Here is a 27,222-nt window from a genome sequence, read left to right as displayed (position 1 = left end):
TGGAGACTGTTATTTTTCTTTGCGGATTGCTACGGCGGGCTCCGGTATTAAGGGCGTGTTCCTTTCTATCCAGACGAGAACAAAAAGAAGTTTTCTTTGAAACAACATTTTTAAAGTCGGCCGACGAAAGATTACGACGGACAATGTTTTCTAATCACCCCGAGTCATTTACTCGAGAGCGAAGGGGAACGCCGTTAAATGAAAGTTATTGATCATTTGGCGTTTGGTTAAATGGCTAGGGTTTTACCCGCTCGTCACGTCAGAAGTATATAAGTGGAAGTGTACGGTCTGCTAACGTATCATAAGCAAATTCGACATTATTATTTACTTTTTTTGGTTGAAATTGTGCAATGCGCGAAGACTTTGGTTCTTCTACGCTCATTTTGTTAAAACCACTTGTTTATTAGCGAGAACGACCTCAAGTGGAGAGTTTTTAAATTAATTAAAAGAATAATATAGTAAGATATATACTTTGGAGCCAAATTGGCGACACTTTCGGTTTGTCGATTTTTTTTTATATTGTAATAAACCTTAATCAACTGGTATTTTTTACGACATTTCGAAATGCCTAAATAATAGTTTCTACTCGTAAATATGCCACAGAGAAAGGTTTCTCATTAGGACCTTGTTTCAAGGATATGACGTAATTGTCGTCATTTTCCGTCGATCGAAACTAGTTCAGTTTGCGGGGGGGAACCAAAACCGATCTAAGTAATTTGAATCTAATAGAAAAATTTCTAAAATTTCTACACCGGCATACTTATGAGGAGTTACTTTACTTATGATAATATACAACTACGCGAAAAATGGAAGGGAGGGAGGGGGTGGGCAAATGTAAAAGAGGGGGCGGGGCTTAAGATACACGTCACAAAATCACGCGCGTGATAAAAGCGCCGTATAAATTTGCCAACGGATTTTTTCTCACAGTTATATCATATATATCCCCGAAAGAGTTAGAAGAATGTTTATAATAATTAGCGACAGGGGTCGCTAATCTCCGGGTTTATTTCCATTGCCTCCAAATTTGTCGTTTATATCTTCAAATATGGTATATCTACACGATTTTTAAAGTCACGATATATAGTTCAAAGTCCATCGGGTCCTAAACTGCAGGTTGGTCGGCCATCGACGTGGATGAGTCGTGTGTCCAAGTCGTGAAGAGTGTGGGTCAGCATACCGTCGCAAACCCACGGATTTCCTGCAACGAAAAAAATAAAAGAATTATATCAAAGTCGTTCGGGTTAGACGTAATTAGTAGGAGACTCAGTTATAGGTCTTTGCACTGTTCCTTCCCCCCAGTTGCCTGGTATTAATGAGGCATCTAATTTAACCTAATTACTCCATCAGTCTTGCTTTAAGACCGGCGCGTCTGCCTGAAAAATTGGACCGTCCAAAATTAGATCAACCGTGTTGGGTTTTCCTTGGGTGACCTCAAATATATCTTAAGCTACATTTTTCAAGTGATTATCGAGGTATAATTAATGAAAATTAACGGCTGTCCTTAATTATTCAGTCTGGGATAAATTAGTGGTAATTAGTTTATCGGTATAGACGACGATTAACGTCTTTTATATTACGTACAATTGCTGGGACATAATGGCGGTGCTTGAAGATTTCCCTACATTGACGAAGCTCTTACAAATTGTTAGTCATCTTCAAAAGAATGTTAAGTTAAAAGGAACCACCTATGGACTGCATTGTAAAGGCTTTCCGTTGCTAAGCAACTCGTTTTGAAATTTTTAATGTTTAGGCTTAGTTTCTCTATTCGGTGTTATAGTCGCGAGCCAGATTTCCCGCACTGTATTGACGAGTCCCAAATAGGACGAAACCGGTCTACCGTTGGAATTTCTGGCTATTTTATTTAATTTAATTTAGTTTTTCACTCGAAGATCTATTTGGTCCGAGTTTCGCGTCTTTTTGTTTGCTCGAAGACCTATCGGTACGAGCTATTTGTAAGTTTTCAAATTTCTTCAAATTTGTTTAGGGTTTAGCCTTATTATCCCTTTTCATAATGGACTAATCTACTTATTCACTAATTTTATCTTCAAAATAATGTCTGGATAATTTTATAAAAAGATTTATATTTTAAACCTTTAATTCCATTTTAATTGCGGATTTTTAATTATAAGTTCTACATCGTTAACTAAAAATAAATAATCGAGTTTCGAACTATTGTCCCGGTATACTTATGCAACCTTTAATCAATCAGTTTCTTAACTAAATCGAGCACAACGTTTTTCAACAAAATCTACTAGAGATGTTTAAAGCTACCACAACGTTTTTTATCTAAATTCATGACAGATTATTTGAACTAAATCTATCAAAGGTTTTTGAACTAAATCCATCAAAGATTTTTGAACTAAATCTACCCGAGATTTTTTAACTAAATCTACCTCATAATATTCGAACTTAATCTACGACATATTATTCGAACTAAATCTATCAGAGCTTTTTGAACTAAATAAACAAGATATATTTTAACTAAATCAACCAGTTTCTTGAACTAAATCAACCCGATATTTTTAAATTAAATCTGCCACATATTATTTGATTTAAATCTTAGGGAGGCCGGGAGTAGTGGCTCACTGACTCACTCCTGTAATCCCAGGCGTCCGGGAGGCAGAGTTTGTGGATGGCCGTGTGAGGACGACCACTAATCCCCCAACGGGTGGTTGTCATACTTCCGCCACGGGTGTCCCAACCCTATCCCTAAGTATCCCCCGTTGGCGTGGCCGTAACACATATCTCGCACCTGATTAATCAAATGGACGAACGGACTGAATTGTCCCACCCGTTACAATCGCTCATAACGAGCTTCTAAAAAAAAAAAAAAAAAAATCTTGGGGAGCTTTTTGAAATTAAATCAACCAGTTTTTGGTTGTAACTAAAAATTCAAGATATTTTTAAATTAAATTTGCCAGATATTATTTGATTTAAATATATTAGAGATTCTTGAACTAAATCAACCAGGTATTATTTTACAAAACCTACCAGAGATTATGTGCATTAAATCTACCACATATGTGATATAAATGTACCGGATATCAGAATCTAAATCCAGCCAAGATTTTGAACTAAGATCTCTTTGTTACACACTAAATCGCCGACATTCTGTAAGATTTAAACCAAAGTACACGAGAACTATACTGTTTGGTATACTTTCTCGTAAAGACGTTCAAGATCGCAAATGTTAAATTTAAATTAAAACCAACATCTTATTTTAAATACAGTTTCTTCCGATAGAAACCCGAAAAATCCCAGCCCAGGAAAGGGGTAGAATGCCACTTGTAATTTGTAACATTTAATTAAGGCGACAATAAATCAAACTATGCAAGACCGTAACCCCAAGCGGAGATAAGGAGAGAGTTTCGCCTCGACCATTTCTCTAACTCTTCTCCTCTCTGATCCGAGACACATTTATTAGCCAATTATGGCCGCTGATTACTTTTCATCGAGTGAATTCAATTTAGTTGACGCGCTTTAGTTGAGACTCCCTTCGTCTCAATCTTTGAGCGTGGGTCCACCAAATATGAGCCTCCATTGGAACCAACTAAATTCCTCATTAATTTGAAAGGCTGTCCGTATCGACCGAGGCCCGCGTACAAAAATCCGACTGTTGGGGGAAACCGCATCTCGGGTGGGCAGGGTGGGCAGGGTGGGCGCGGGAAGGAAACGAAGGAGTGGGTGGCGTTGAATCAAAGAGGAGAGAATTCCGAGACAATGGCGCGTGCCCTTCCAGAGTCCAAAGCGAGGAAGGCAGTCGCTATTCCATCCATCCATCCATCGCGCGGAGAGAGAACGCTAGGAACAGTTATAATTCCGAAACCATTAATCAATGGTATAATGCCAAACCGTCCATTCAAACGCAATTGGTTCCGTGCATCGCGCTCGCTCGAGTTCCGATTATGTAATCCGACTACGCTTCGAGCTCTCGCCATCGGGACTTCCAATTTCCACGTATGTTTTATCAAATGCCAAACAAAGCCTCGTTCGCACGACGTACGACTAGTTGCGGGCCATATTCAAGTTGGAGCGATTAGTTGGAAGAGGGGCCTTGGGAGCAACGCTTTCAAAGGTCGCGCGGACTGTATAGTTATAAACGTTTTGTTTGGTCTTAGAATTTTGGTCAGTTTTAAAATATGGGAACGGTTTCTGAATTTTGGTTGGTTTTCAAATATGGGATCGGTTTCTGAATTTTGGTTGGTTTTAAAATATGGGAACGGTTTCTGAATTTTGGTCGGTTTAAAATATGGGAACGGTTTCTGAATTTTGGTCTGTTTTAAAATATGGGATCGGTTTCTGAATTTTCATCGGTTTTAAATATATGGGATTGGTTTCTGAATTTTGGTTGGTTTTAAAATATGGGAACGGTTTCTGCATTTTAGTGGGTTTAAAATATGGGATCGGTTTCTGAATTTTGGTCGGTTTTCAAATATGGGATCGGTTTCTGAATTTTCATCGATTTTAAAAAATGGGATCGGTTTCTGAATTTTGGTCGGTTTTAAAATATGGGATCGGTTTCTGAATTTTGGTCGGTTTTAAAATATGGGATCGGTTTCTGAATTTTGATCGGTGTTTACACGGGTTTGCTCGTTTTTGCCAAATGAATGAGTTTTGACTAATTTTTGTGCCAGCTTTGGAATTATATTCTTAATTTAGGTGGTTTTGGACTTTTGGTCGGCTTTTGTCACTTTTTGTTGGTTTTCGACAATTTTGGTCGATTTTTGACTTTTGGTCGATTTTTGACTTTTGGTCGGTTTTCGACACTTTTGGTCGGTTTTTGACTTTTGGCCGATTTTGTGGGTGTTGGCGTTTGCGCTGTTTTAGCGGCACTGATTATTAGTAGAAAATGTATAAAGCAATGTGTGTTTTTATAAATTAACGTGGCTTTCTTGTTTGAATGTAGCTACTACTTCACAACTTTAACTTTGATAATATTACGAGCGCGCGCTTAAGGCGCGAGAAATCTGTGCTTTTAACGTGCGCGTGGAAACCACGCGTGTCAAAACTATTCTAATAAAGGTATGACATCGTCACGTAAGAGAAACAAGTTCGATAAGCGTAGCTGAATTTATAAAAATAACTATTGGCCATATTTTTAACAAACTTCCGCACGTACCACATGAATCTCGCCACTCCACCAATTGCAGCGTGTGGACAAGCCTCTGCAGAACGGGATTAGAGGGACACGTGTTTCAACTGCATGTAAGCCTGAAGCCATGGTAAAACTAGAGCTTAAAACCAAGTTTAGGTCAGTGAGAATGCCAGTTCTGACCGCCGACGATAATTCTTGGTTCACACGCTCGAAATCGCTTCACCCCGGCTTATAGCCAAGGCTTAACGTCATTTCAAATTATGACCAGAATTTGGAAAATACTAAAATGTTTGCCAAAACAATTAGTCAATCGTATTTACTATACATACATAATATTATTGGACATTATTTAGAATTTCATTCCAATTATTTTGGAAAATACGAGCAATTTGACTTCCCCGCCTGGTCGTTTTGAAAGCGATTCTAAGCGAACCGACTTGGACGAGTTGCTTCCCGAACCAACGCGAAGCGATTTCTCACGCAGGTTTTGAAAACTAGTTATCTAAACCGAAGAGATTTTATAGGTAAATGTGAACCTGGCTTCACTCAAGGCAGAAGATAACGTTATTTCGGCCATGGATAGTAGATTTTAGAGGATCGGTAAAAAGCCTGGTTTTTAGCCCCCGTAAACCAATCACACTAAGGGAGTCGTCCATGGTTATTTGAAAAAAAAAACAAGTATCGCTAAGAGTGGACGATACTGTTCGAAAAAAGAACAAAGATAAACACGAAGTACATTTTTACGCCAAAAGGTATTTTTTCACCTTAATATTGTAACGCGTATTTGAATACGCCCCTACTTATTGTAACGCTCCGCACACTACATTTACCCTGCCTTATCATTATTGTTGAAACGCGAGGTGACGCCTTAACACGTTGTGACGTTATAACCTCTATTATTGTCTATAAATAAGCTTGTACCAACATTATATTTTACACTTGACAAAGAACCATGTAAGGTTTGAAACGTTGTGTCGTTGCCGCTATAGATGTTTTGTTTTCACATCACGGCTCTTTTGTTTCATTTTTAATTTTATTATTAAATATTAAGGCGGGTTTATAAGCAAGCGAAAAGCTGAAGCTTTTTGTAGAAACTGAAACTTTTTCGTCAACGTCGGCTCCCGCGTAAGCGTTTACAAAGAAGTGAGAGCCGATTTCCTACTTGCTGTAGCAGACAGCTTACGCCGAATTCCGACGCTGGCGGCATCAAACTCCGTTTGATATTCTCGCGTGTTTTTCTAGGTTCTCGGCTATCGCTTGTAATCACGTGGTCGTATTTAACCAATAATAAGGCAACCCGTTCTATGATCTTCGTGGAATTATTGTTTTTTTTTAAATTTTATTTAATCTTTTTAAAAATTCACAATTTTCGTTTTTGAAGCAATAATAAAAAACTGCATTCAGCACCACAATTTTTCGACTTTTTTTGTAGCCGCCATTTATACTAAAAAAAAACCACCTGATCACGTCAAGTTGAGCAACGGGCTCAGCACGACAAGCGCTTTTGTAAACAGTAGCTTACGGTGCAGAGGCAGATTCCGAAAGCTTTTTCCGATAGCGTCGATCAGCTTTCGGCTTCATGCACAAGCTTCTTTGGATTTTCTCGCTCCTTTATAAACCCGCCTTTAAATAGTTGTTTTTAAAACTCATGATCATCAAGTTATTTATTTAAAAAAATACTAAATATCAGTTGATAGTTTTTATTGAATTAAAAAACCAAAATTAAAAATTACTAAAATATAAAGCGCAAAAACTTACGTAACAATATCAACCGCATTAGATTGCCACTTTGAAATTTTAAGATCACGTGGTACAAACGACCTTGCAAGACTCCCTCGGAGTCTCTCGAGCTGATTGATACGCGGGGAGAAATCAAATGCACTGTGGAAGGCTATCGAAAACCTGTCCTCTTCATTTACTGTCCATGTTTCGGCCAAGCTGATAAACTAGGAAAGCTGGATGTGGATCGAATACCGTCAGCGGAGGGAATCCAAAGGGACTGACAAGTGGAGTGAATAAAACCATTTCGAGGAAATTGCCAAGAAGTAATATTTCCGAGAGCCAGGACCTGCAAGTCACTGTTTATGTAGTGTTTGTTAAAATAATATAAACTTTTCACCTATACGGTATGCAACAAGTGTTACATTTTAAGCAGGTAGCTTTTTTGGCATATTAAGGCTTAGCAAAAACATGACGTTCTGTTTACAGGTGAAAAGTTTCTATTATTTCAACTAGCAATGTATAAACAATAACTTGCAGGTCCTGGCTCTCGGATATATTACTTGGGGATTTCCTTGAAGATGTTTTATTTTAGCGCCTATTGCGTTTAACAAATGGGGGGGGGGGGAAACGCCTCTTGAATAAGGACTTCTGATTGTAAACATTTTAACGTTAAATTATTATTAATCTGTGCTTACGCAAATGACGTTATTGAAATTAACCATTTGGTAATTTGAGGCTACATTTAATCATAAGTAACATATTATCTATAAGTCGCTTGATGACGTAGGCCTAAGGTGGTGTCTTGGGTATAAGCCTAGCTGATTATTATTATTATTAAAGTATGGCACTTCCTATTGTTTACGGGCAGGGGAAACCGAAGAACTCGGGAGAAAACTCCTTTAAGCAGTGGGGAGAGAACTTGCAAACTCAACGCGGAAGGGGTGGTTCCGAGTTTTCACCTAATGCCCCAAGCTAGGTTCGAACCCAGCTCCTCTTGCTGCGAGGCGAAAGTGCCAACCACTCCGCCACCCCACTATTAGTCCGGTTTCTCATTGGTTCCCTAAATCATACGCTAAAACGCTTTCCGACAATCGCCAGTGGTCAATTCATAATAATAATATTTAGTGACTTGTGAAGCCAATTACCGGAGGCCGGAGGAGGGTGATGACCAGCCCTTCATGCCACGCGAGCCAACAGCTACCTACACTTACTATTACCGTTAACCTCAGCAAGTGTTTATGGGTAGGGGAAACCGCAGAACTCGGGGAAAAGACCTCTAGCCAGCCGAATTATATCCCAAAACCAAAATAAATACCTCATCAATCGAGCATGCTCTAAAATTAAAATCTAAATGGTTTAATAATGGGCCGGAAATACCAAATAAAAAGCTAAAAACCCAAAAGTTCTTTCTCCAATTCCCCTTTTGACCTCGCCGACTCGACGAGAGCGTTAAATTACTTTTCTTTTTACCCCAAAAAGCGACAAAAATACGCCCATACTTCGAATCCCTTCCCAAATTAAAATCAAATTCATTGGACTTAAAAAAGCTAAACGTCAAATAGGAATCTCCAATTTCTGTTTGAGCTCGCCGACTGGGACGAGGGCGGAAGGGGGGGGGTCAAATTTGTCGCGTATTCAAAAAGACACATTCATTAGTAGCTTTCAACAAGAAGCAAAAACTATTAATTTCGGGGTGGGGTGTCCTGTCGCCTTTTAATCGAGAGGGACACGGCCACTCTGAAACGGATTCGTCCCCTGCACCCGAGACAAATGCTGGTCCAAAGTGGTGAAGAGAAAACAGCGCTCTTTTCTTTAGTCGGGGTCGGGGCCCCCGCGTTTGGACGCCAGGGGATGAGAGCAGAAAGCTAAGAGACGTACATTTCGCCGGGGCTTTTAATCTCCGGATCGTGATCGGAATCCGACAAAAGGAGGCTAAAAGGAAAACACGGTTTTTCTCTACTTCAGCACGAGCCACGCCAGCGAGAAAGAAATAGAACCAGTCTACACAAACAAGGAAATAAGGTGGCCCCTACATGCTACGGACGCCTATTCTTCTTATTAAAATATTTTATTATCTAGGTAGTTGGAAGTTTTGGGAACGAAACGAAAATATAAACTATGTAGTTTAGTATGTAGTTAACTGTAACTACTACTGAAATACTATATACGAAGAATGTAGACGTAATCGATAAATTAAACTCGATATAGTCTAGACGTACTAGTGAACTTGAAAAGGTTTACTAGTACTCGATAAATTAAACCGAATATAATCTAATAGTTACGGATAAATGAAAACGTAAATAATCTAAGAGCTACTGATCAATTTAATTGGAATTTTTTAGAAATGCTAAATTAAACTGGATATAAGATACGTGTACTCCATAAATCAAACTGGGAATAATCTTGGAGTACTCCATAAATTAAATCTGGAATAATTTAGATGTACTCCATAAATTAAACCGGATATAATCTAGACGTACTCGATAAATGTAACCGGACATAATCTAGACGTACTCGATAAATGTAACCGGATATAATCTAGAAGCACTCGATAAATGTAACCGGATATAATCTAGACGTACTCGATAAATGTAACCGGATATAATCTAGACGTATTTGATAAATTAAACCGGAAATAATCTTGGAGTACTAGATTTGTCGAGAGATTAGTGCGAAAATATTCTTAAAAGTAATAGATTACCATGGAGATACTCTAGAAATACTCTATAGACTATATCATTGAATTACTCTAGTAGTATTAAAAAATGGTTAAATGATTAAAAGAGATATACTCCAGCATAAGCACTAGAAATTAACACAAAATCGACGAAATCTACTTTATATTTCCGAAGGTTTTGTGCCTGTTTGTCTGTCTGTCTGTCTCTATAGGCCCCTTTGCCTTAGAGCGATTTAACTTTGCGCAATTTCTATCAATGTACAAAGTAAGCGAAGCGCGCTATTTATCTGTCCGCTCTCATAACCTGAGGTCATCGGGCCCTTATGCTTTTATTCGTGGGAACCCTAAAGTTTGTGTTTATTTTATTGCTTTTCTTGAACCGAGAATATTAAGTAAATTAAACACGTGTAATTGGTTGCTCTTAAGCTTTCGAATTGGGTCTTAGTGTATTGAACTTTAATTACATTGACTTGCGAATTTTGATTGTTTGCGGATCGATAATTAACTAGCTAAATTATAAATAGACTTTATAATGTGGGCCCCATTCTCGCACACTCTGTCCGCCATTACCCCTAGCCAATGAACATCCATACAACTATCTGGAGGCCGAAAGAGAGAGTTTAAATAAAAAATGTTTCGAATCTTTAGACCAGCAAGGCATATATAGTTGATAATTGAGATATTGATTAGTCAATTTAGTTAAAATATAGAAAGTGTAGGGAGTTTTTGTCTCGCGTGGCATGAACGGCTTGCCACCACCCTCCTACGCGTGTGACCCGTCCACCTGATTTAAAGGCATTAAAAGATACTAGATGACTTGGGCCTTGAATGTTACCAGCTGATAAGTAATATTATTAATATTATAACACGAAAATGTTGAAGTAAAACCAGAAATGGAAACAAAACTATTTTAGATATACTCGAAAAACCAAAACATGGATGTAGTATTGGAGATCTCTTGGGTTACTGAACGTTAATTAACAAGAAAATTAATTAATAAGAAAATATACTCCTCGAATATCCATACATTAATTAGAACTGGAAGTAGTCGATAAATTTGCGTTAATTAATCACGTATTATTTGATTTATTCTTTTAATAAATTGCAACGAAAATTAATCGTTTTTGTGTTCAATAAAGGGGCAAGACCATCAATTAAAAGTTCTATAGCATTTTGTCTACAGCAGAAAGGTCATGTTGTTTTTTCGCTATCGAGTGTGCTAAAACAAAAGCAGGCCATTAAAGAGCCAGAAGTATAATTCTATTTAAGCCATGACCAAGTTTTATTTCTGGAATCTAAATAGTCACAACGGTAAAAAAAGCAAAAATAAATCACCAAAGATTAGGAAAATAAACTATTATTTTTAGTTCAAGGGGAAACTGTTGATCTTAGTGACATAATTTTGAAGAATTTGAGATTATTTTTATATAAATGTAAACGAATTTTAATCAAGTGGATGACATACTAGAATTGTTATCGAAGTATAAGATTTATATAGGAGATGATAAGCTATATACTGAGTACTAAAAAATACTCTAGAAATAAAAATACTAACTTGATTCATACAGTATTTCCGAATACAATTAGAGTATTAAAATGAAAAATGTTTTAAGAATAGTATCACCTTTAATACGAAAAAACTGCTTTGGCGAGGGTTCGGATACTTCGGGATTTTGAATAATATCCAACCCACCGATTTTTTGGGTCGGGCACACAGCTCACAGATATTATACAACATTGGTACCGGCAACACTATTGACCAGGGTTGTATTGTATACAGAGCATAGCGGCGATTTAATTTCGGTCGCGGCGTTCGGCGAAAAACAACCCGTGGCGGTTGGCCCGCCGATTTTTCCAAAATCCTCGGCAACGTTAATTTTTTTTGGTGGCGGTGGCACGAAGGGGGGGGGGCGGAATGCCCCCCCCCCTTTTTTTGAAAATTTCAAATCCAAATTCCAAAATGTGTTTGAAAAAAAAATTAAGTTACGTAGGAAAACTCAAAAAATTTCGGTGGCAGGAACAAAGTTTGTGACCGGCGGCGCTAGGCTCTAATTGTATACAGGGTGTTTCAAAAGGTTTTGCAATATTTGAAGGAGTTGTGGGGGGTGAGTTGTGAAGAATGCCTGTTTTTCCCTATTTTCCTACGATTAGTTAAAAGAGCGCCAGACAGCTTCAAAGTGTGGCCTACTAGCCCCCGGAAGTATACTGCAACAAGCGCAAAACCAAGCAGCAGGGACTTTAAATACTGTTTAAGTTTACTTTTTTACGCTGGTTACCTCGATTTGTTTACAAAGTCCTTTTTTACCTATCACACGAACACAAACCTTAATTTTCGCATTTACCGGCTGCTTAGTTTTGCGCTTGTTGCAGCCTCCTTCCAGGGGCTAGTAGGCCTAACTTTGAAGCTCTGTGGCGCTCTTTTAACTCATCGTAGGACGAACGGTGAAGTTTTAATACAGTTAAAGCTATGTCCAAGAGCGGGATTTGCACGTGGAAAGCTACCTACGTTACTGGTCTATAACGTCGCCATTTCATCCCTGCTTTGCAACACGTCATTTGGGGGTCCGCCATCGAGTAGTACCGACTACTTTTTGTAACTGGGGATGACGCACTCAATTGGCCCTTAGTGACCAATAATTCCAAAGTGAAAAGAATGTTTGCTGACAAACCCCGAACAAACAGAGGGAGGCAGGGAGGGATGGAGTGACCCCTAGCGGATGGGAGGGACTGCTTCGTAGATCCGCAGCTTCTCTCAATCTTTTTTGCGCGCTCTCCGTCTTCCGTTCATCCGGCGGATCAACTTTGCTTTCTGCCGCTTCTTTTCTCAATACTTCAAAAGCGGTAAAACCGTGGATGGCTCGCTGGCCTCCGTTCGAGGGAACACTTTTAGCGAAAACTTTGTCCGACTGTCTAAAGGCAAGGTGATTAATGAGCTTGGTTCTCACACGGTCTCCTTCTCAGACTGCGAGTGCCTACGAGAATTTATATCGTACGGAGGATGGGACCACCACGCAGACAGTCTCTTAATGCGCCCACCCTATACCTTTATCCAGTGTCCATCCCACTCTTTCCTTGTCGCGCCTTCAAAGCCTCAGACAACGGCCACGGAACTTTGGAGATCCCACTACTTCTGTTACGTAACTTCCGTTTCCGCGATAAAACCTGTAAAGAAGCGTTGACCTCCTCCGCGGATTGTTTAACTTGGCTATCCGTGACCAGTGTCGGATGAGTGTATTGTGATTACCATTGTCGTTCTTGTTGTCGAGGCTGAATCTTACTATTGTCACAAAAGCAACGGTCATACTTGTAACCAGGATTCGTGGCTACTGCTTCTAAATTTCATTGGTTAAAACTGTTTTCGAATCCAATTTGGATTTTAGATACCGTACGATCGTAACTTTAGAGTGCTTAGAGGAGAAAATATCACAGTGTCTAGCCGCGCGATCTATCGACCGCTAGTGAAACTAATATGATTTTTAGTCTTTAAATTATAGAAGGCTGACTAAAGAATGCGCCCTCTATTGAACTTTAACATTTAAATATATTATATAATTTCTGTTTACGGAATATTGAACCTTAACATATTATTATGTTATATTTTTTGTTTAAATATTAGAATATTGCAAACAAAAAAGAAAAATTTATTATATTTGATAAATTAATTTGTTTTTTATGTAATTTACTATATGTACGGGTATAGATGGCGCGTACACAGCACAGTGAGATTTATTTTTCCAGCATGAAACTGACGAACGAGTCACTCAAAAAACAGCGTGTTTAATAAAAAGATAATGGTAGAATATTTTTAATAAGGTATTGTTAGATGTTTTAAAGTTCGAAATTTATAAAGGATTCAAATTTTCTTTTGATGTAGGTGGGAAAACTATTTAGATACATGTGTGACATTATTGAAAATGAGAAATTCGTCAAGGAGTATTTAGATTTAAACCCCTAATTTAGAGCTCGGGGAAACAGATAAATTAACCACCAAAATTTCAATTAACGATAAAAAATTCGATTAACTGTTTATTTATGGGTATTATTCGCGACTATTGTACGATTTAATATGCAACAAACAAGTTTTTATTCGGATAATTTTCGGATATGGATATAAAAGAAATGAACGGAACATTTCTTATCCGAACGCCGAGCCCTACCCTAATTTGTAGATTGTAAGGATCATTTTATCAACAATTTCTGAATTTTCGTGTTAATTTGAGCACGTTTACGTTATTCAATAGTGTTTCCGTCAATCAATCAACAAATTTGTTTATTTGTATGGTCATTTCGTAGAAGACTGATTACTTGCATCCCCAGACTCCCATAATTACCAATAAGACGTCTAGCTAGAACAGTCGCGTGAAAAGGTTATTTGCGTCCCGGATTGCCTTCTTGTTTTCGGGCTGATTCTGGGTACCGAGAAGAAAGAAGTTTTTTCTCTCGAGAGGGAGTGAACGCCATTCGGGTCAGATGAAGCGAGAGCGGCTATCGAGAGCGCGAATCTATTAAAATCGCGTTTGGCTCCCAAAGGGGACGACAACCGCCGGAGTGGAGAACTGATTCTGCCCGAAATTTCGTTAACACGCTCAGTTCGGCATCACCCCTCCGTTGGCCGCAATTCACACGAGTGCCGGAGACAGCGAGATGCTGAAAGCGAGAGCGGACGTGAGTGGAGGCAAATCGTCTCGAGTCATACTTCCCAGGGTAGTTGATTAAGTTTACATTACTAAACAAGACAGCGAGTTTCTTCCGGACTTCTCGACGCTTTTAGAAAAGCGACTGATCTTTTTCTAAGCTGTTTGGGCACGGTCTCACTTCCTTTTGTTCTCTACAAACAAAGTTAGCGGGCTTCATTTTCATCGATTCTTTCTATTAGCTTTAAATTTAAAGATAAATTGTCTTTTAATTCGAAATCGGAAAAGAATAGGATAATGATTTTTCAGGTCCAGAAATTTCTTTATTCCATTTTAAGCTATTCTAGGTTTTTCTCTGGGGATTTAATATTTTTTTCTCTAAGAATTTAATATTTTTCAAATAACAGAATTTGGGCATAAATTTTTAATATTTCTTTATTTTTTTCAGTTTATGTGGTTTTAGTTTTTCTTGTAATTTTAGATCTTTTTGCATTTTTTTTTTGTAATTTTAGTTTTTCTTGCATTTTTCAGTAATTTTAGTTTTTCTTGCATTTTTCTGTAATTTTAGTATTTCTTGCATTTTTTTGTAATTTTAGCAAATTTTTGCATTTTTCTGTAATTTTTGTTTTTGTTGAATTTTATGTAATTCGTTTATAATTTTAGAATTTCTTTATTTTTTTTGTAATTTTAACATTTCTTGCATTTTTTGTAATTTTAGTTTATTTTTGTTTTTTGTAATTTGTTTTTTTTTGCATTTTTTGTAATTTTGACGCAAAAGCGTGATTTTTATTCGGAAAAATCGTGATTGAAAACAGGGCTTCTCAATTTATAAGAAATTCATTCCCAAAGAAAAAAAAAGTCATTGATGTTGAGCCAATTTTTAGCGTTGCTGGCAATCCCCCTCATGCTTCCCCTAAATCAAATCTCATTGTTTAAAATATCTCTTTGATTGTGTTAATATTCCATTTATAATTTTACTATACTTTGACAAATACTTATGTCACTTAGGTTACTTTAGCCAAAAATGTATTTAATTCAACATATAGTGATTCTCCCTAAGTTGAATGAAATACATTTTTAAGACTTTAATGACGAGCTGTTGCGAACGCGTCATCAAAGTTGGCCGTGGTCTACTGGAGAATGGAGCAAATCCTTGGCTTTGGTAGCGAAAAATGGGCATTTGACAAATTGTTCGTCCAATATTAGAGGTTTGGCATAGTCGTACCAGGGCTCTACGTTTATAAAATATATTAATAAAAATAATAATAATCAGCTAGGCTAATCCCCAAGGCACCACCTTAGGCCTAAGTCGTCGAGCGACTTTTAAAGCCATTATTCCACGTGGCCGGGTTACAATGCGTAGTGTAGGTCTAATCATATATGAACTGTGATCTGTTAAAATATTATTATACTATATCTGTGATAGCTTGTAAGCTGAAAATTCTGATTTAGGGTTTATATTTTATGCGTTATGTATATTTGTAATAATATATGTATATTATTATGTCGCGCTCCATTGGGAGCCGCCCTGTTCCAAAAGGATGTACCTATGTACGGCACTGAATAAACCTTTAAACCTTTAGTTGGTTACCATGGTAACTAAGGAGCTAATTTTTGCTGAGTTCCGGTAGGAAGTGGGTAAGCGCTAATGACGGTGTTGTTTTTACATTTATTACAGTATAAACTTAGGTTTTTATCCAGATATTGTACATTACTTTTAGGCTAACTTGATTATTTCACGCCTCGAAAACAAGACGTTGCGTACGAAAAGTGTTCGCAAGTTTCGCTGATAGCCTTCCAATCTATAGGTGCTTTCTTTTCGCCTGTTCTCGGACTAAAAGTGTACTCTTTTTACCCTAAAACGTTGTATTCGTCTTTTCCGAGGATGAGAATTACTCCACCCCATAAACTATTCGCTAGTTCCGGAGTATTAGATCTACTCTTTTTACTCCTTCTGGAAAGGAGTAAATCGGATTTTGTCATCTGCTAGCCAGAATTTATCCCCTAAAAAGGCCACAGGAAGCCATATTGGAAAAACGTTTTTACACCGACTGAACTATTCGCCACCCCAGAATCGGAGTAAAATGACGTCATAGCCTTACTCTTCTTACCCTACTCCGAAATCCGAGCGATAAGAAACCACCTTATGTGAGTGGGTTACTCTATGGCTTTGACTCCGGTGGAATGATTGAAGCTTCGCCTCCACCGTAGGCATCCCCGCCAACTCTTTAACTCAAAAGGAGAAGTCGACCCTCGATATTTCCCTTAAGACGATAAAATCAGTAATGAAGAAAAAGGTAGGAAATTGTATTAAACAGAGAGCCATGAAACATTTTCGAGATCAGAAAGGGAAAACGAGGTCGAGAGAGATAGTGAGAAACATTTCTTCAGGCGGATGCGCCAAAAGAAAGCTCAGAGTGAGAGGAAGGCAAAAAGGCGAAAGCTTCCTTCAAGCCGCGCGGATAACTGCCAGTGGCATCGTGGAAAATTGGGCGAGGGTTGAGAACAGAGAGAATTTGGAAGAGGCTGGCGAACTAATTTCGTGTCGGAGACGCTGGTCTGCTTATTAAAACTGTCGTGACGCTGAGCCATCTTGGCGATTAATTGGACAACCTTGCCTATGCCACTCCATCTCTTCATAACTTACCGCCTCCGAAAGATGAAAATAAACAGTTTTGTTTATATATGAAGTCTCTCACGTTCTCATTTTTCAACGGACCACTCTCCCAGTTAGTATTAATTGACTTTACCAAGCGTATAAGCTGAAGTATTCATTGCCGTTATTAAACGGATAAATCTTATAAACAATAAGAATGTGTCAACGCTTTCAATTTCTCAACGGACAGTGGATACAATTTTCTCGAATCCGAACGCGTATTTAATTAATTTGCTGGACAGTATTCGAAGGGGAAAAGACCAATATAATATAATATAATACGCATTCTAATTTCCTAACATCCTTAATTCAATTGAAAGATCTACGAAACTTCTATAAGGCATAGGATTTAAGAATTTAATAAAAATAATGTAGAAAAGTGGACACGTGCCTGTACTTCAATTACGTGTGAAGACTTCGCGCATTAAATTAAATTTTCGTTACTTAACATTTGTTAACATCATTTCTGCACTAACAAGGTGTTTTTTGACAATTTTGTTCAAAGTCGGGCGTGATGTAGACCTATATACCCATTCGATTTGCCATGGCAACCGAAAATGTTTTTGACCACTTCAAACAAAAAATCTCCATTTAAAAAAGCATGGGATTTTCTCGGTTTCACGAAATTTTTTAAAAAAATTTAAAACACCGAATTGTTTAAATTGGACCACATTTAGTTAAATTTCATCAAGTTTGGGTAAATTGGAAATTTTTGGGGTATATTGTAAGAATTTTTGGGTAAAATAAGGAACAAATCTTATTTTTGTTTAAAGTGGTCAAAAATATTTTCGGTTGCCATGGCAAATCGAATGGGTAGTGCAACGTCTCCTTTTGGGAAATTTCATATATCATATAGGTCTACAATAGGTCTAAATCACGCCCGAGTTTGAACCAAATCGGCAATAAACACCTCGTGTACTCTAATTGTAAGTTAAACAAGTTGGCAAGCCAAAATATACCTCTCCTCGGAAGAGTTTTTAATTTTCAGTGAAGCGTAACTGTATCCGTGGTTCTGCGGTAGAACGCTCACCTGTCGTGCAAGAGGGCTCGGGTTCGAATCCCGGCCAATTAAAAAATTATACTACACCCAATGACAAAAAGAGGGCGCTTTTGGAAAAACCTTTTCCCTGATTCTAAGAAACTGCATACGCAGTGACTACCCTTTGCCTCGAAAATGCGAACGCGTTCCCAGGCCTGACAGACAGACCCACAGACAGACAGACAGACAGACCCACCCACAGACAGACAGACACGGTGGCTGTATAACCCCTCCTAAAGTACTAATTTGAACCTAGACCATCCAAAATATCCGACGTGCAAAGCATAAATATCATCGTTAGTTTCATGTAAATTGTACTTTCTCCAACACAAAACCAAAAAATACTGACCAGTAGCCAACACTAAATTTAACCCTTTTCGTAAACGTCACAACCTTGACCATATCCGTGGGCGTCACTTTAGCTGTCTGATACGCGTATCATTTATATCTGAGCCAGCAAAGGCTTCGCAACGAGATAAAACGAGGCAGTTGGGGCTAGCCAGAACCCCTTCATCATACGTACAGATACCCTTTTACGGCTGGCGTGCACCAAATAAATGAAGCCGCGGAAAAACAGCGTAGCACTTTCTTCCGTGCCTATCAAATAATGATCTTTCATCCCATCTTACGCCCATTCCTCTTCCCCCTGGGTACCTTATCTCTTCTACCCCTACCGCCCTTTGGAAATGTACTGGTGTATTTACAAAACTACACAATCGCGTGAAATCATAGACAGTATATATCCCTAAGGGATATATACTGTCTATGGTGAAATGTAATGTATCTGGAAAAGCAGGCCTTACAACAATTCCAAAAAATATTTCTTGAGAGAGAGAGAGAGTTGTTAAACCTTTGGACTATCAAAATAATAAATATTTGTAAGTGCATTGGCCTAAAATAATAGTAGTGCCCGATTATCCACTTGGCCCGTTGGACCCGACCCCAAATTATCTTTCAGAGAAAATAAATTGATGAATGTTGTAAATGATTACCACATTCAACACTAAAGTACCTTTCAGACTATGCAATTTTATTAATGCCAAATTAGTAGTTTATATACGATTTAACAAAAATTGGTTTATATTAAATTTTCGATAGTACGACAATTGTTCGCATAAGGGCTCAAGATTTGCTAAAATGTGTCCTGTATGAAATTTAGAAAATTAAGTTTAGCCTGCCAAAATTATTTGTCTGCTCTTTCGATAATAGCAATATTATAAGCAGACGACGGCTTAAATGTTCCTGAATAGCTTAATTTCATTGGTTGAATTTCAAATAGTTGGATATCTCAAACAAATGGTTACAGTCAAAAATTGGTCATCTAACCGAAAACTGTGGTGTGTTAAGCCCAGTTCACACTAAACAATTAATTGGGTCACTAAATTGAAACCAACTAATTGTAAGCAAGAAAATTGTACAGTGTGAACAGAAAAAGTTGGAACAATGGTTACAATTTTTCTGTTCACACTATTCAATTTTCTTGCTTACAATTAGTTGGTTTCAATTAAGTGGCCCAATTAATTGTATAGTGTGAACTGGGCTTCATTTAGGTTCTGAGTGTGATGTGACATTTTGTCATATAAAAACTTTTAAATGTTTTTTTTCAATTTCTTTAAATGTTTTTCTTTAACGTATTAATTAACCCATTAATATTAACTATTTATCAAAACTTACATTTACTTTCTATTATTTACCAATTTACTGTTAATAACTACACTTTTTTTTTATAAAACCAATGGTATTTATTTATTAACTATCCACATGTAGCCTTAATAATTTTCTAATTGGAAAAAAAGTAATATTTTTGAAAACTTATTGAAATGAAAAGATTCGCTTCGAATAGCCAATTTTGTTTAAAACAAAACCTTATTTTTGAAAACAAAATAAATTAAATTAATGCAATTTAAAAATTTAATAATGAGCATTAATAAATAAAATGAATTTAAAAATTTAACATTCCGAAAGAACAGTTCTTCCGACACGTAGAATTTTTAAATCAATTCCATTGCGAATGCAAACCATTTTTGTTTCGTTCACAGTGTGCTTGTCGATTATGTCCGGAAATTTCACTAAGAAATTCTTGTTGTTTTCAGTTTATTGATTTTTTACTTAACGAGATTTGGGAACAATATTTTTTAGTCGAACAACGAATGTAATATAAATTTCCGAAAGTTTTGCGTCTGTCTGTCTGTCTGTCTGTCTCTATAGGCCCCTTTGCCTTAAGGCGATTTAACTTTGCGCAATTTATATCAATGTACAATGTAAGCGAAGCGCGCTATTTATCTGTCCGCTCTCATAACCTGAGGTCATCGGGCCCTTATGCTTTTGTTCGCTGGAGCCCTAAAGTTTGTGTTTATTTTATTGCTTTTCTTGAATAGAGAATATAAAATAAATTAAACAACCCTAGTTTTCTACGTTGAGAGTGGTTGGAAGTTGTCGAAAGAGCACGCCACGATATCTTACAAATTTGGGCTGTCTGCGGTTGAATTTCTAATTATACGTGAGCGCGATATATAATTTAGGAAAATAGCGTCTATTGCGTTATATTTCAAAGTGATAATTAATTAATTAACATAGATAAGATTTAAAAACAGTTATACTAATTTATTTTTAGAACTTCAAGTGAGGCATACCTAAAAACATTCCGTTTGGCGAGTCCAGAGTAAGTATAGAACGGGTAATTCCGAGATTACCACGTTGACGTACTTAAACGTGCGATTTGATGATTGTTTAGGAGCGTAATACTAAAATTACACTATAATGAAGCTTAAAAATAATTATCTACAGGAAATATTTAATGATCACTTTGAAATTTACGCAATAGAAATTCCTAAAATGGATTAATATAACACGCGCAAGAACCATTCGGAATTCAACAGAAAATGGGCGAAATTCAAAATTCCCGCCGACGATTTACCCAAAAGTTGTGCTAGTTATTTTGTCTTTCTTAACCGGCACCTGAGTATTTTAATGCCCTTAAATCAGGTGCCCCTTCATGCAACGCGAGACAAATAACTATTACCGCTAACTTCAACCAGTTTTTATGGAATGGGAAACCCAAGAACTCGGTGGAAAACCTATTTAAACCATGGGAAATTAATTTCACGATCAACTCAGCTAGTAAATTGATAAATTGGTAATTGTTTATGTTATCCGCGACAATGTGAACTTTTGGGCCCCCTTCTTAGGTGGTGGTGGGCTTAATCCGACTCTGTTTGGTGTCTAGCTTGCTACCAACCGTATTTTTCGTTCCCCAAATTCCTTCAACATTACCATAAATAGATACAAGCCAAGCTGGTATCCAAGAAAGATGTGGAAAAACAGTCGCATCTTTCTCAGGACTCTTCACAATTCAAAGAAAAAGTTGTGAAATTCTTACAGTTTGTGGAAGCTATTAGCCTGCTCCAGTCCAGTTGGAGGCCAATTTCGATCTGTCTATGGATAAAACTGGCAGTGGTGTAGCTTGAGAAAGTTTTGTGGGCTTACTAACATTCTCGCAGACGTGCCAAAAATAAGGATTCAAAATCAAAAAATACAAAAGGTGGCGAGAAAGTTTGATATTCCCAAGTTACATGATATTCACGGGGATCATATTTAAAGCGTGTTTTTGAAGAACATCTAGTCGAAACAGCATTGGTTTTTACAGTTTGTTGGGGGAAAGTTCTTTTTTTTAGTTTTTCTAACCCAATTATAGCTTTTCGTCTAGTTTTTCTCGCCCAACGATAGCTTGTCTAGTTTTTCGAACCCAACGATAGCTTGTCTAGTTTTTCGAACCTAACGATTGCTTGGATAGTTTTTCGAACCCAACGATAGCTTGTCTAGTTTTTCTTACCCAACGATAGCTTGTCGTCTAGTTTTTCTAACCCAACGATAGCTTGTCGTCTAGTTTTTCAAACCCAACGATAGCTTGTCTAGTTTTTCAAACCCAACGATAGCTTGTCTAGTTTTTCTAACCCAACGATAGCTTGTCGTCTAGTTTTTCTAACCCAACGATAGCTCGACTAGTTTTTATAGCGCAATCACAAATTTTTTGATTTTTCTAGCGCAATAATATCTTTTTTAGTTTTTCTATCCCAATGATAGCCTTTCATCTAGTTTTTCTAACCCAATAATAGCTTGTTGTCTAGTTTTTCTAACCCAACGATAGATTGTCGTCTGGTTTTTCTAACCCAATGATAGCTTGTCGTCTAGTTTTTCTCACGCAACGATAGATTGTCTAGTTTTTCGAACCTAACGATTGCTTGGATAGTTTTTCGAACCCAACGATAGCTTGGATAGTTTTTCGAACCCAACGATAGCTTGGATAGTTTTTCGAACCCAGCGATAGCTTATCTAGTTTTTCTAACCCAATGATAGTTTTTCGTCTAGTTTTTCTAACCCGACGATAGGTTGTCGTCTAGTTTTTCTAATCCAATGATAGCTTGTCGTCTAGTTTTTCTAACCCAACGATAGATTGTCGTCTGGTTTTTCTAACCCAATGATAGCTTGTCGTCTAGTTTTTCTCACCCAACGATAGATTGTCTAGTTTTTCGAACCTAACGATTGCTTGGATAGTTTTTCGAACCCAACGATAGCTTGGATAGTTTTTCGAACCCAGCGATAGCTTATCTAGTTTTTCTAACCCAATGATAGTTTTTCGTCTAGTTTTTCTAACCCGACGATAGGTTGTCGTCTAGTTTTTCTAATCCAATGATAGCTTGTCGTCTAGTTTTTCTAATGCAATGATAGCTTGTCGTCTAGTTTTTCTAACCCAATGATAGCTTGTCTAGTTTTTAAAGCGCAACCATAAATTTGTTAGTTTTTCTAGCACGATCATTCCTGGCTACTTTTTCTAGTGCAATGGACCTAGTATTTTCGTGAAATGATGCCACATAAATCAGGGTTACTTGTTTAAGTTTAAATGAGACTACCTGTTTAAGTTTAAATGAGGTTACCTGATTAAGTGAAATGAGGCTACATGTTTAAGTGAAATGAGGCTACCTGTTTAAGTGAAATGAGGCTTCCTGTTTAAGTGAAATGAGGATACCTGATAAAGTGAAATGAGGCTACCTGTTTAAGTGAAATGAGGTTGCCTGTTAAGTGAAATGAGGCTTCCTGTTTAAGTGAAATGAGGCTACATGTTTAAGTGAAATGAGGATACCTGATAAAGTGAAATGATGTTACTTGCTACAGTTTAAATAAGGCTACCTGTTTCAGTGAAATGAGGCTAATTGTTTAAATGAAATGACGCTACATGTTTAAGTGAAATTAGGTTAATTTTTTTAATGAGGCTACATGTGGTATCTAAAAGAGGCTATATACTTGTTTAAATTAAACAAGCCTACTTTTAGAAATTAAACAGCGCTTCTTGTTCTAGCGAAACGACGCTAGTTTTTCTAGATCAATCAGTTTTGTTGCAAACAGGACCATTTCGCAATAAAATAAAATTTATTTTCATAATAAATCGGCGTCTCTATTTACTTAATTTTAGTGGAAGCCCATTTCTGTTGAAACATCTCGCTCGCTTTGAACCGATAAAGTTTGTCGTGTGGATTTTTGGGTGTAATTTCCCTTTACACAAAATAGACTGAAGTAGTTTTCTCTTTTACAGGACTATTTACATAACCGACACTTTACCTAGCTCCGTTTTTCGAGTAAAAAAAGTTGAGCAAAACACTTTTAAAGCTAAAGGCGGAACTTACACTAGAACAACTTTTCTGTAAATAAGAAATGACCCAGAATTCGTAATGGTGTAGTAGAAGGCCGCCAACTTTACGGAAGGGAGGGGGATTTAGGAATCTTGCGAATAAAACATTCATAGCCACTGACTTCCCAACTAGGGATCCTTCGCCCATTGCTAACCTTTTTTTGCCCCAGTACCATAGTGAAACCAGCTCTTTATTTTTATTTCTTAGAAATATCACTGGTTATTTTTTCTCCTTGGCCAAACAGGGCGTAAGAAAAGGAGGAATATGGTTTTAATATTTTATAAAATTTTTTATTTTTTTTCGAGGTTTTCTGTGGTGGGAAGAAAAATGGCATATATTTATTTTCCAGCCGCTATTCTTTCTTATACGACCGCAGTGCGGGGACTGACGTTCGTAGGGTTATTCCGCCACGTATAATAGAGAGGTTAAGTAGACGACGTTACGAAAGGGAACGTCGAGGCTTTAGCGGTGTTTTACAGACGTTTCGTCAATTTTACTTGGCAGCGTTGTCATAGTGTTCCGAATTTCCGACGTTCGACTGAAAATAAAGTCTACCGTAGTTTTGGCTTAAACTCTCTACTATCGATTGCGAAGTTCCTTATTTAGAAATTTTTATACGGGTGAAAAAATGGCTGGTGTTACGAAGCCATACTTTCGATATCAAAATGGTATTAGAGGCTTTAGACAAAACCCGGTTCGCTATGGGGTCTTAAATGGATTGGGACTTGTTTTATTGTAGGGTTTTCCCCACTTCGGAACGAGGGCGAATATTATTTTGAATCTTATGACTGGATTTTATGTACCATCAACCTGGAGAAGGTCTATGAAAAGTTTCAGATGCTGATTACATATTTTCTACAGTCAAAGCTATACCCAAAAGAAGGTTATAACCCCTGACTGACAACCAACGACCACCACTTGTAGTTGTTAATGCCACCCTCTGACTGACCCCCAATGACTACTAAGTTATTGTTAATGCCGTTCCCTGATTGACCGCCACTGATAGCCAATTGTGGTTGTAAATTTGACCACCTGACTGACCGCCACTGACCAACAATTATGGTTGTAAATTACACTCCCTGATTGACCACCACTGACAGCCAATTTTGGTTGTAAATTTGACCACCTGACTGACCGCCACTGACCAACAATTATGGTTGTAAATTACACTCCCTGATTGACCGCCACTGACCGACCAATTGAGGTTGTAAATTTGACCGCCACTTGTGTTTTTAAAATTAGATCAAGTTGATTTAAATTTTTCACCTCTTTATTTTTGAATTAATCTAAAAGTCTCATTCTCATTTCAAGATTGTCAAGGATGATTTCCCAGTGGATATTCGATTTGGAAAACCCATTTTCCATATTTTTTAGTTCTGGTTTCTAACTTTTTAGACTACTTTCACACAGGATTTCATAATTTTCGATCTGTTTCCAAATTGTCAAACATATTTCCTGAAATTTTCTTTTTGACAACTGAATATTTATACAAAGATAAATGCATGAATTCGATTTGTAACATTTTTTATATTTTTGAAAATTAATTTTTTATTTTATAATTGGTTTTTAACGTTACGATATAAACGCAAAGTGTGGATTTATACCAATATAAATATATACCATATATCGTAAGTAACAATAAGTATGACACTTTCTATTATTTAAATGCTAATTTTGTTAAAAAACCTTTTCCGACACCGACACTCTCGTTCAGCTCCAACTCGGACTTGCAGCCGAACTGGGTAGCATGTTATCGCCCTTGGTAGTAGTAAATTTTTGATCCTAGAGGGCTTTGTTTTGATCTAAGCCTTCTAAACCTTAATAGACCTTTCTATAAAGTAACTTTGGCCTTCTTGTTTTGATCTAAGCCTTCTAAACCTTAATAGACCTTTCTATAAAGTAACTTTGGCCTTCTTGTTTTGATCTAAGCCTTCTAAACCTTAATAGACCTTTCTATAAAGTAACTTTGGCCTTCTTGTTTTGATCTAAGCCTTCTAAACCTTAATAGACCTTTCTATAAAGTAACTTTGACCTTCTTGTTTTGATCTAAGCCTTCTAAGCCTAATTAATAGACCTATCTATAAAGTAACTTTGGCCTTCTTGTTTTGATCTAAGCCTTCTAAACCTTAATAGACCTTTCTATAAAGTAACTTTGGCCTTCTTGTTTTGATCTAAGCCTTCTAAACCTTAATAGACCTTTCTATAAAGTAACTTTGGCCTTCTTGTTTTGATCTAAGCCTTCTAAACCTTAATAGACCTTTCTATAAAGTAACTTTGGCCTTCTTGTTTTGATCTAAGCCTTCTAAACCTTAATAGACCTTTCTATAAAGTAACTTTGGCCTTCTTGTTTTGATCTAAGCCTTCTAAACCTTAATAGACCTTTCTATAAAGTAACTTTGGCCTTCTTGTTTTGATCTAAGCCTTCTAAACCTTAATAGACCTTTCTATAAAGTAACTTTGACCTTCTTGTTTTGATCTAAGCCTTCTAAGCCTAATTAATAGACCTATCTATAAAGTAACTTTGGCCTTCTTGTTTTGATCTAAGCCTTCTAAACCTTAATAGACCTTTCTATAAAGTAACTTTGGCCTTCTTGTTTTGATCTAAGCCTTCTAAGCCTAATTAATAGACCTATCTATAAAGTAACTTTGACCTTCTTGTTTTGATCTAAGCCTTCTAAGCCTAATTAATAGACCTATCTATAAAGTAACTTTGACCTTCTTGTTTTGATCTAAGCCTTCTAAGCCTAATTAATAGACCTATCTATAAAGTAACTTTGGCCTTCTTGTTTTGATCTAAGCCTTCTAAACCTTAATAGACCTTTCTATAAAGTAACTTTGGCCTTCTTGTTTTGATCTAAGCCTTCTAAACCTTAATAGACCTTTCTATAAAGTAACTTTGACCTTCTTGTTTTGATCTAAGCCTTCTAAGCCTAATTAATAGACCTATCTATAAAGTAACTTTGACCTTCTTGTTTTGATCTAAGCCTTCTAAGCCTAATTAATAGACCTATCTATAAAGTAACTTTGACCTTCTTGTTTTGATCTAAGCCTTCTAAACCTTAATAGACCTTTCTATAAAGTAACTTTGGCCTTCTTGTTTTGATCTAAGCCTTCTAAACCTTAATAGACCTTTCTATAAAGTAACTTTGGCCTTCTTGTTTTGATCTAAGCCTTCTAAACCTTAATAGACCTTTCTATAAAGTAACTTTGGCCTTCTTGTTTTGATCTAAGCCTTCTAAACCTTAATAGACCTTTCTTTAAAGTAACTTTGGCCTTCTTGTTTTGATCTAAGCCTTCTAAACCTTAATAGACCTTTCTATAAAGTAACTTTGGCCTTCTTGTTTTGATCTAAGCCTTCTAAACCTTAATAGACCTTTCTATAAAGTAACTTTGGCCTTCTTGTTTTGATCTAAGCCTTCTAAACCTTAATAGACCTTTCTATAAAGTAACTTTGGCCTTCTTGTTTTGATCTAAGCCTTCTAAACCTTAATAGACCTTTCTATAAAGTAACTTTGGCCTTCTTGTTTTGATCTAAGCCTTCTAAACCTTAATAGACCTTTCTATAAAGTAACTTTGACCTTCTTGTTTTGATCTAAGCCTTCTAAGCCTAATTAATAGACCTTTCTATAAAGTAACTTTGGCCTTCTTGTTTTGATCTAAGCCTTCTAAACCTTAATAGACCTTTCTATAAAGTAACTTTGGCCTTCTTGTT

The 27,222-nt window shown here is 37.0% G+C and overlaps 1 protein-coding gene across 1 annotated transcript in view; it reads right to left on the bottom strand.

The window, feature by feature from the left end:
- Positions 1-659: 659 nt before the first annotated feature.
- LOC149944180 (uncharacterized) overlaps positions 660-27,222 on the bottom strand; it is a 35,544-nt gene continuing 8,981 nt past the window's right edge. Inside the window, exon 2 of the mRNA XM_090175119.1 lies at positions 660-1,198. Within this exon, the coding sequence (XP_090031245.1) occupies positions 1,086-1,198 (113 nt within the window). The 3' untranslated portion in view covers positions 660-1,085. The remainder of the gene's footprint in view (positions 1,199-27,222) is intronic.

This window comes from Leiobunum rupestre, chromosome 5 (genome assembly GCF_980474605.1).
Source record: "Leiobunum rupestre chromosome 5, qqLeiRupe1.1.hap1, whole genome shotgun sequence".
Classification (NCBI taxonomy): domain Eukaryota; kingdom Metazoa; phylum Arthropoda; class Arachnida; order Opiliones; family Sclerosomatidae; genus Leiobunum; species Leiobunum rupestre.
The sequence above is the reverse complement of the archived record's forward strand: the minus strand, read 5'-3'. Positions and strand labels throughout refer to the sequence as shown.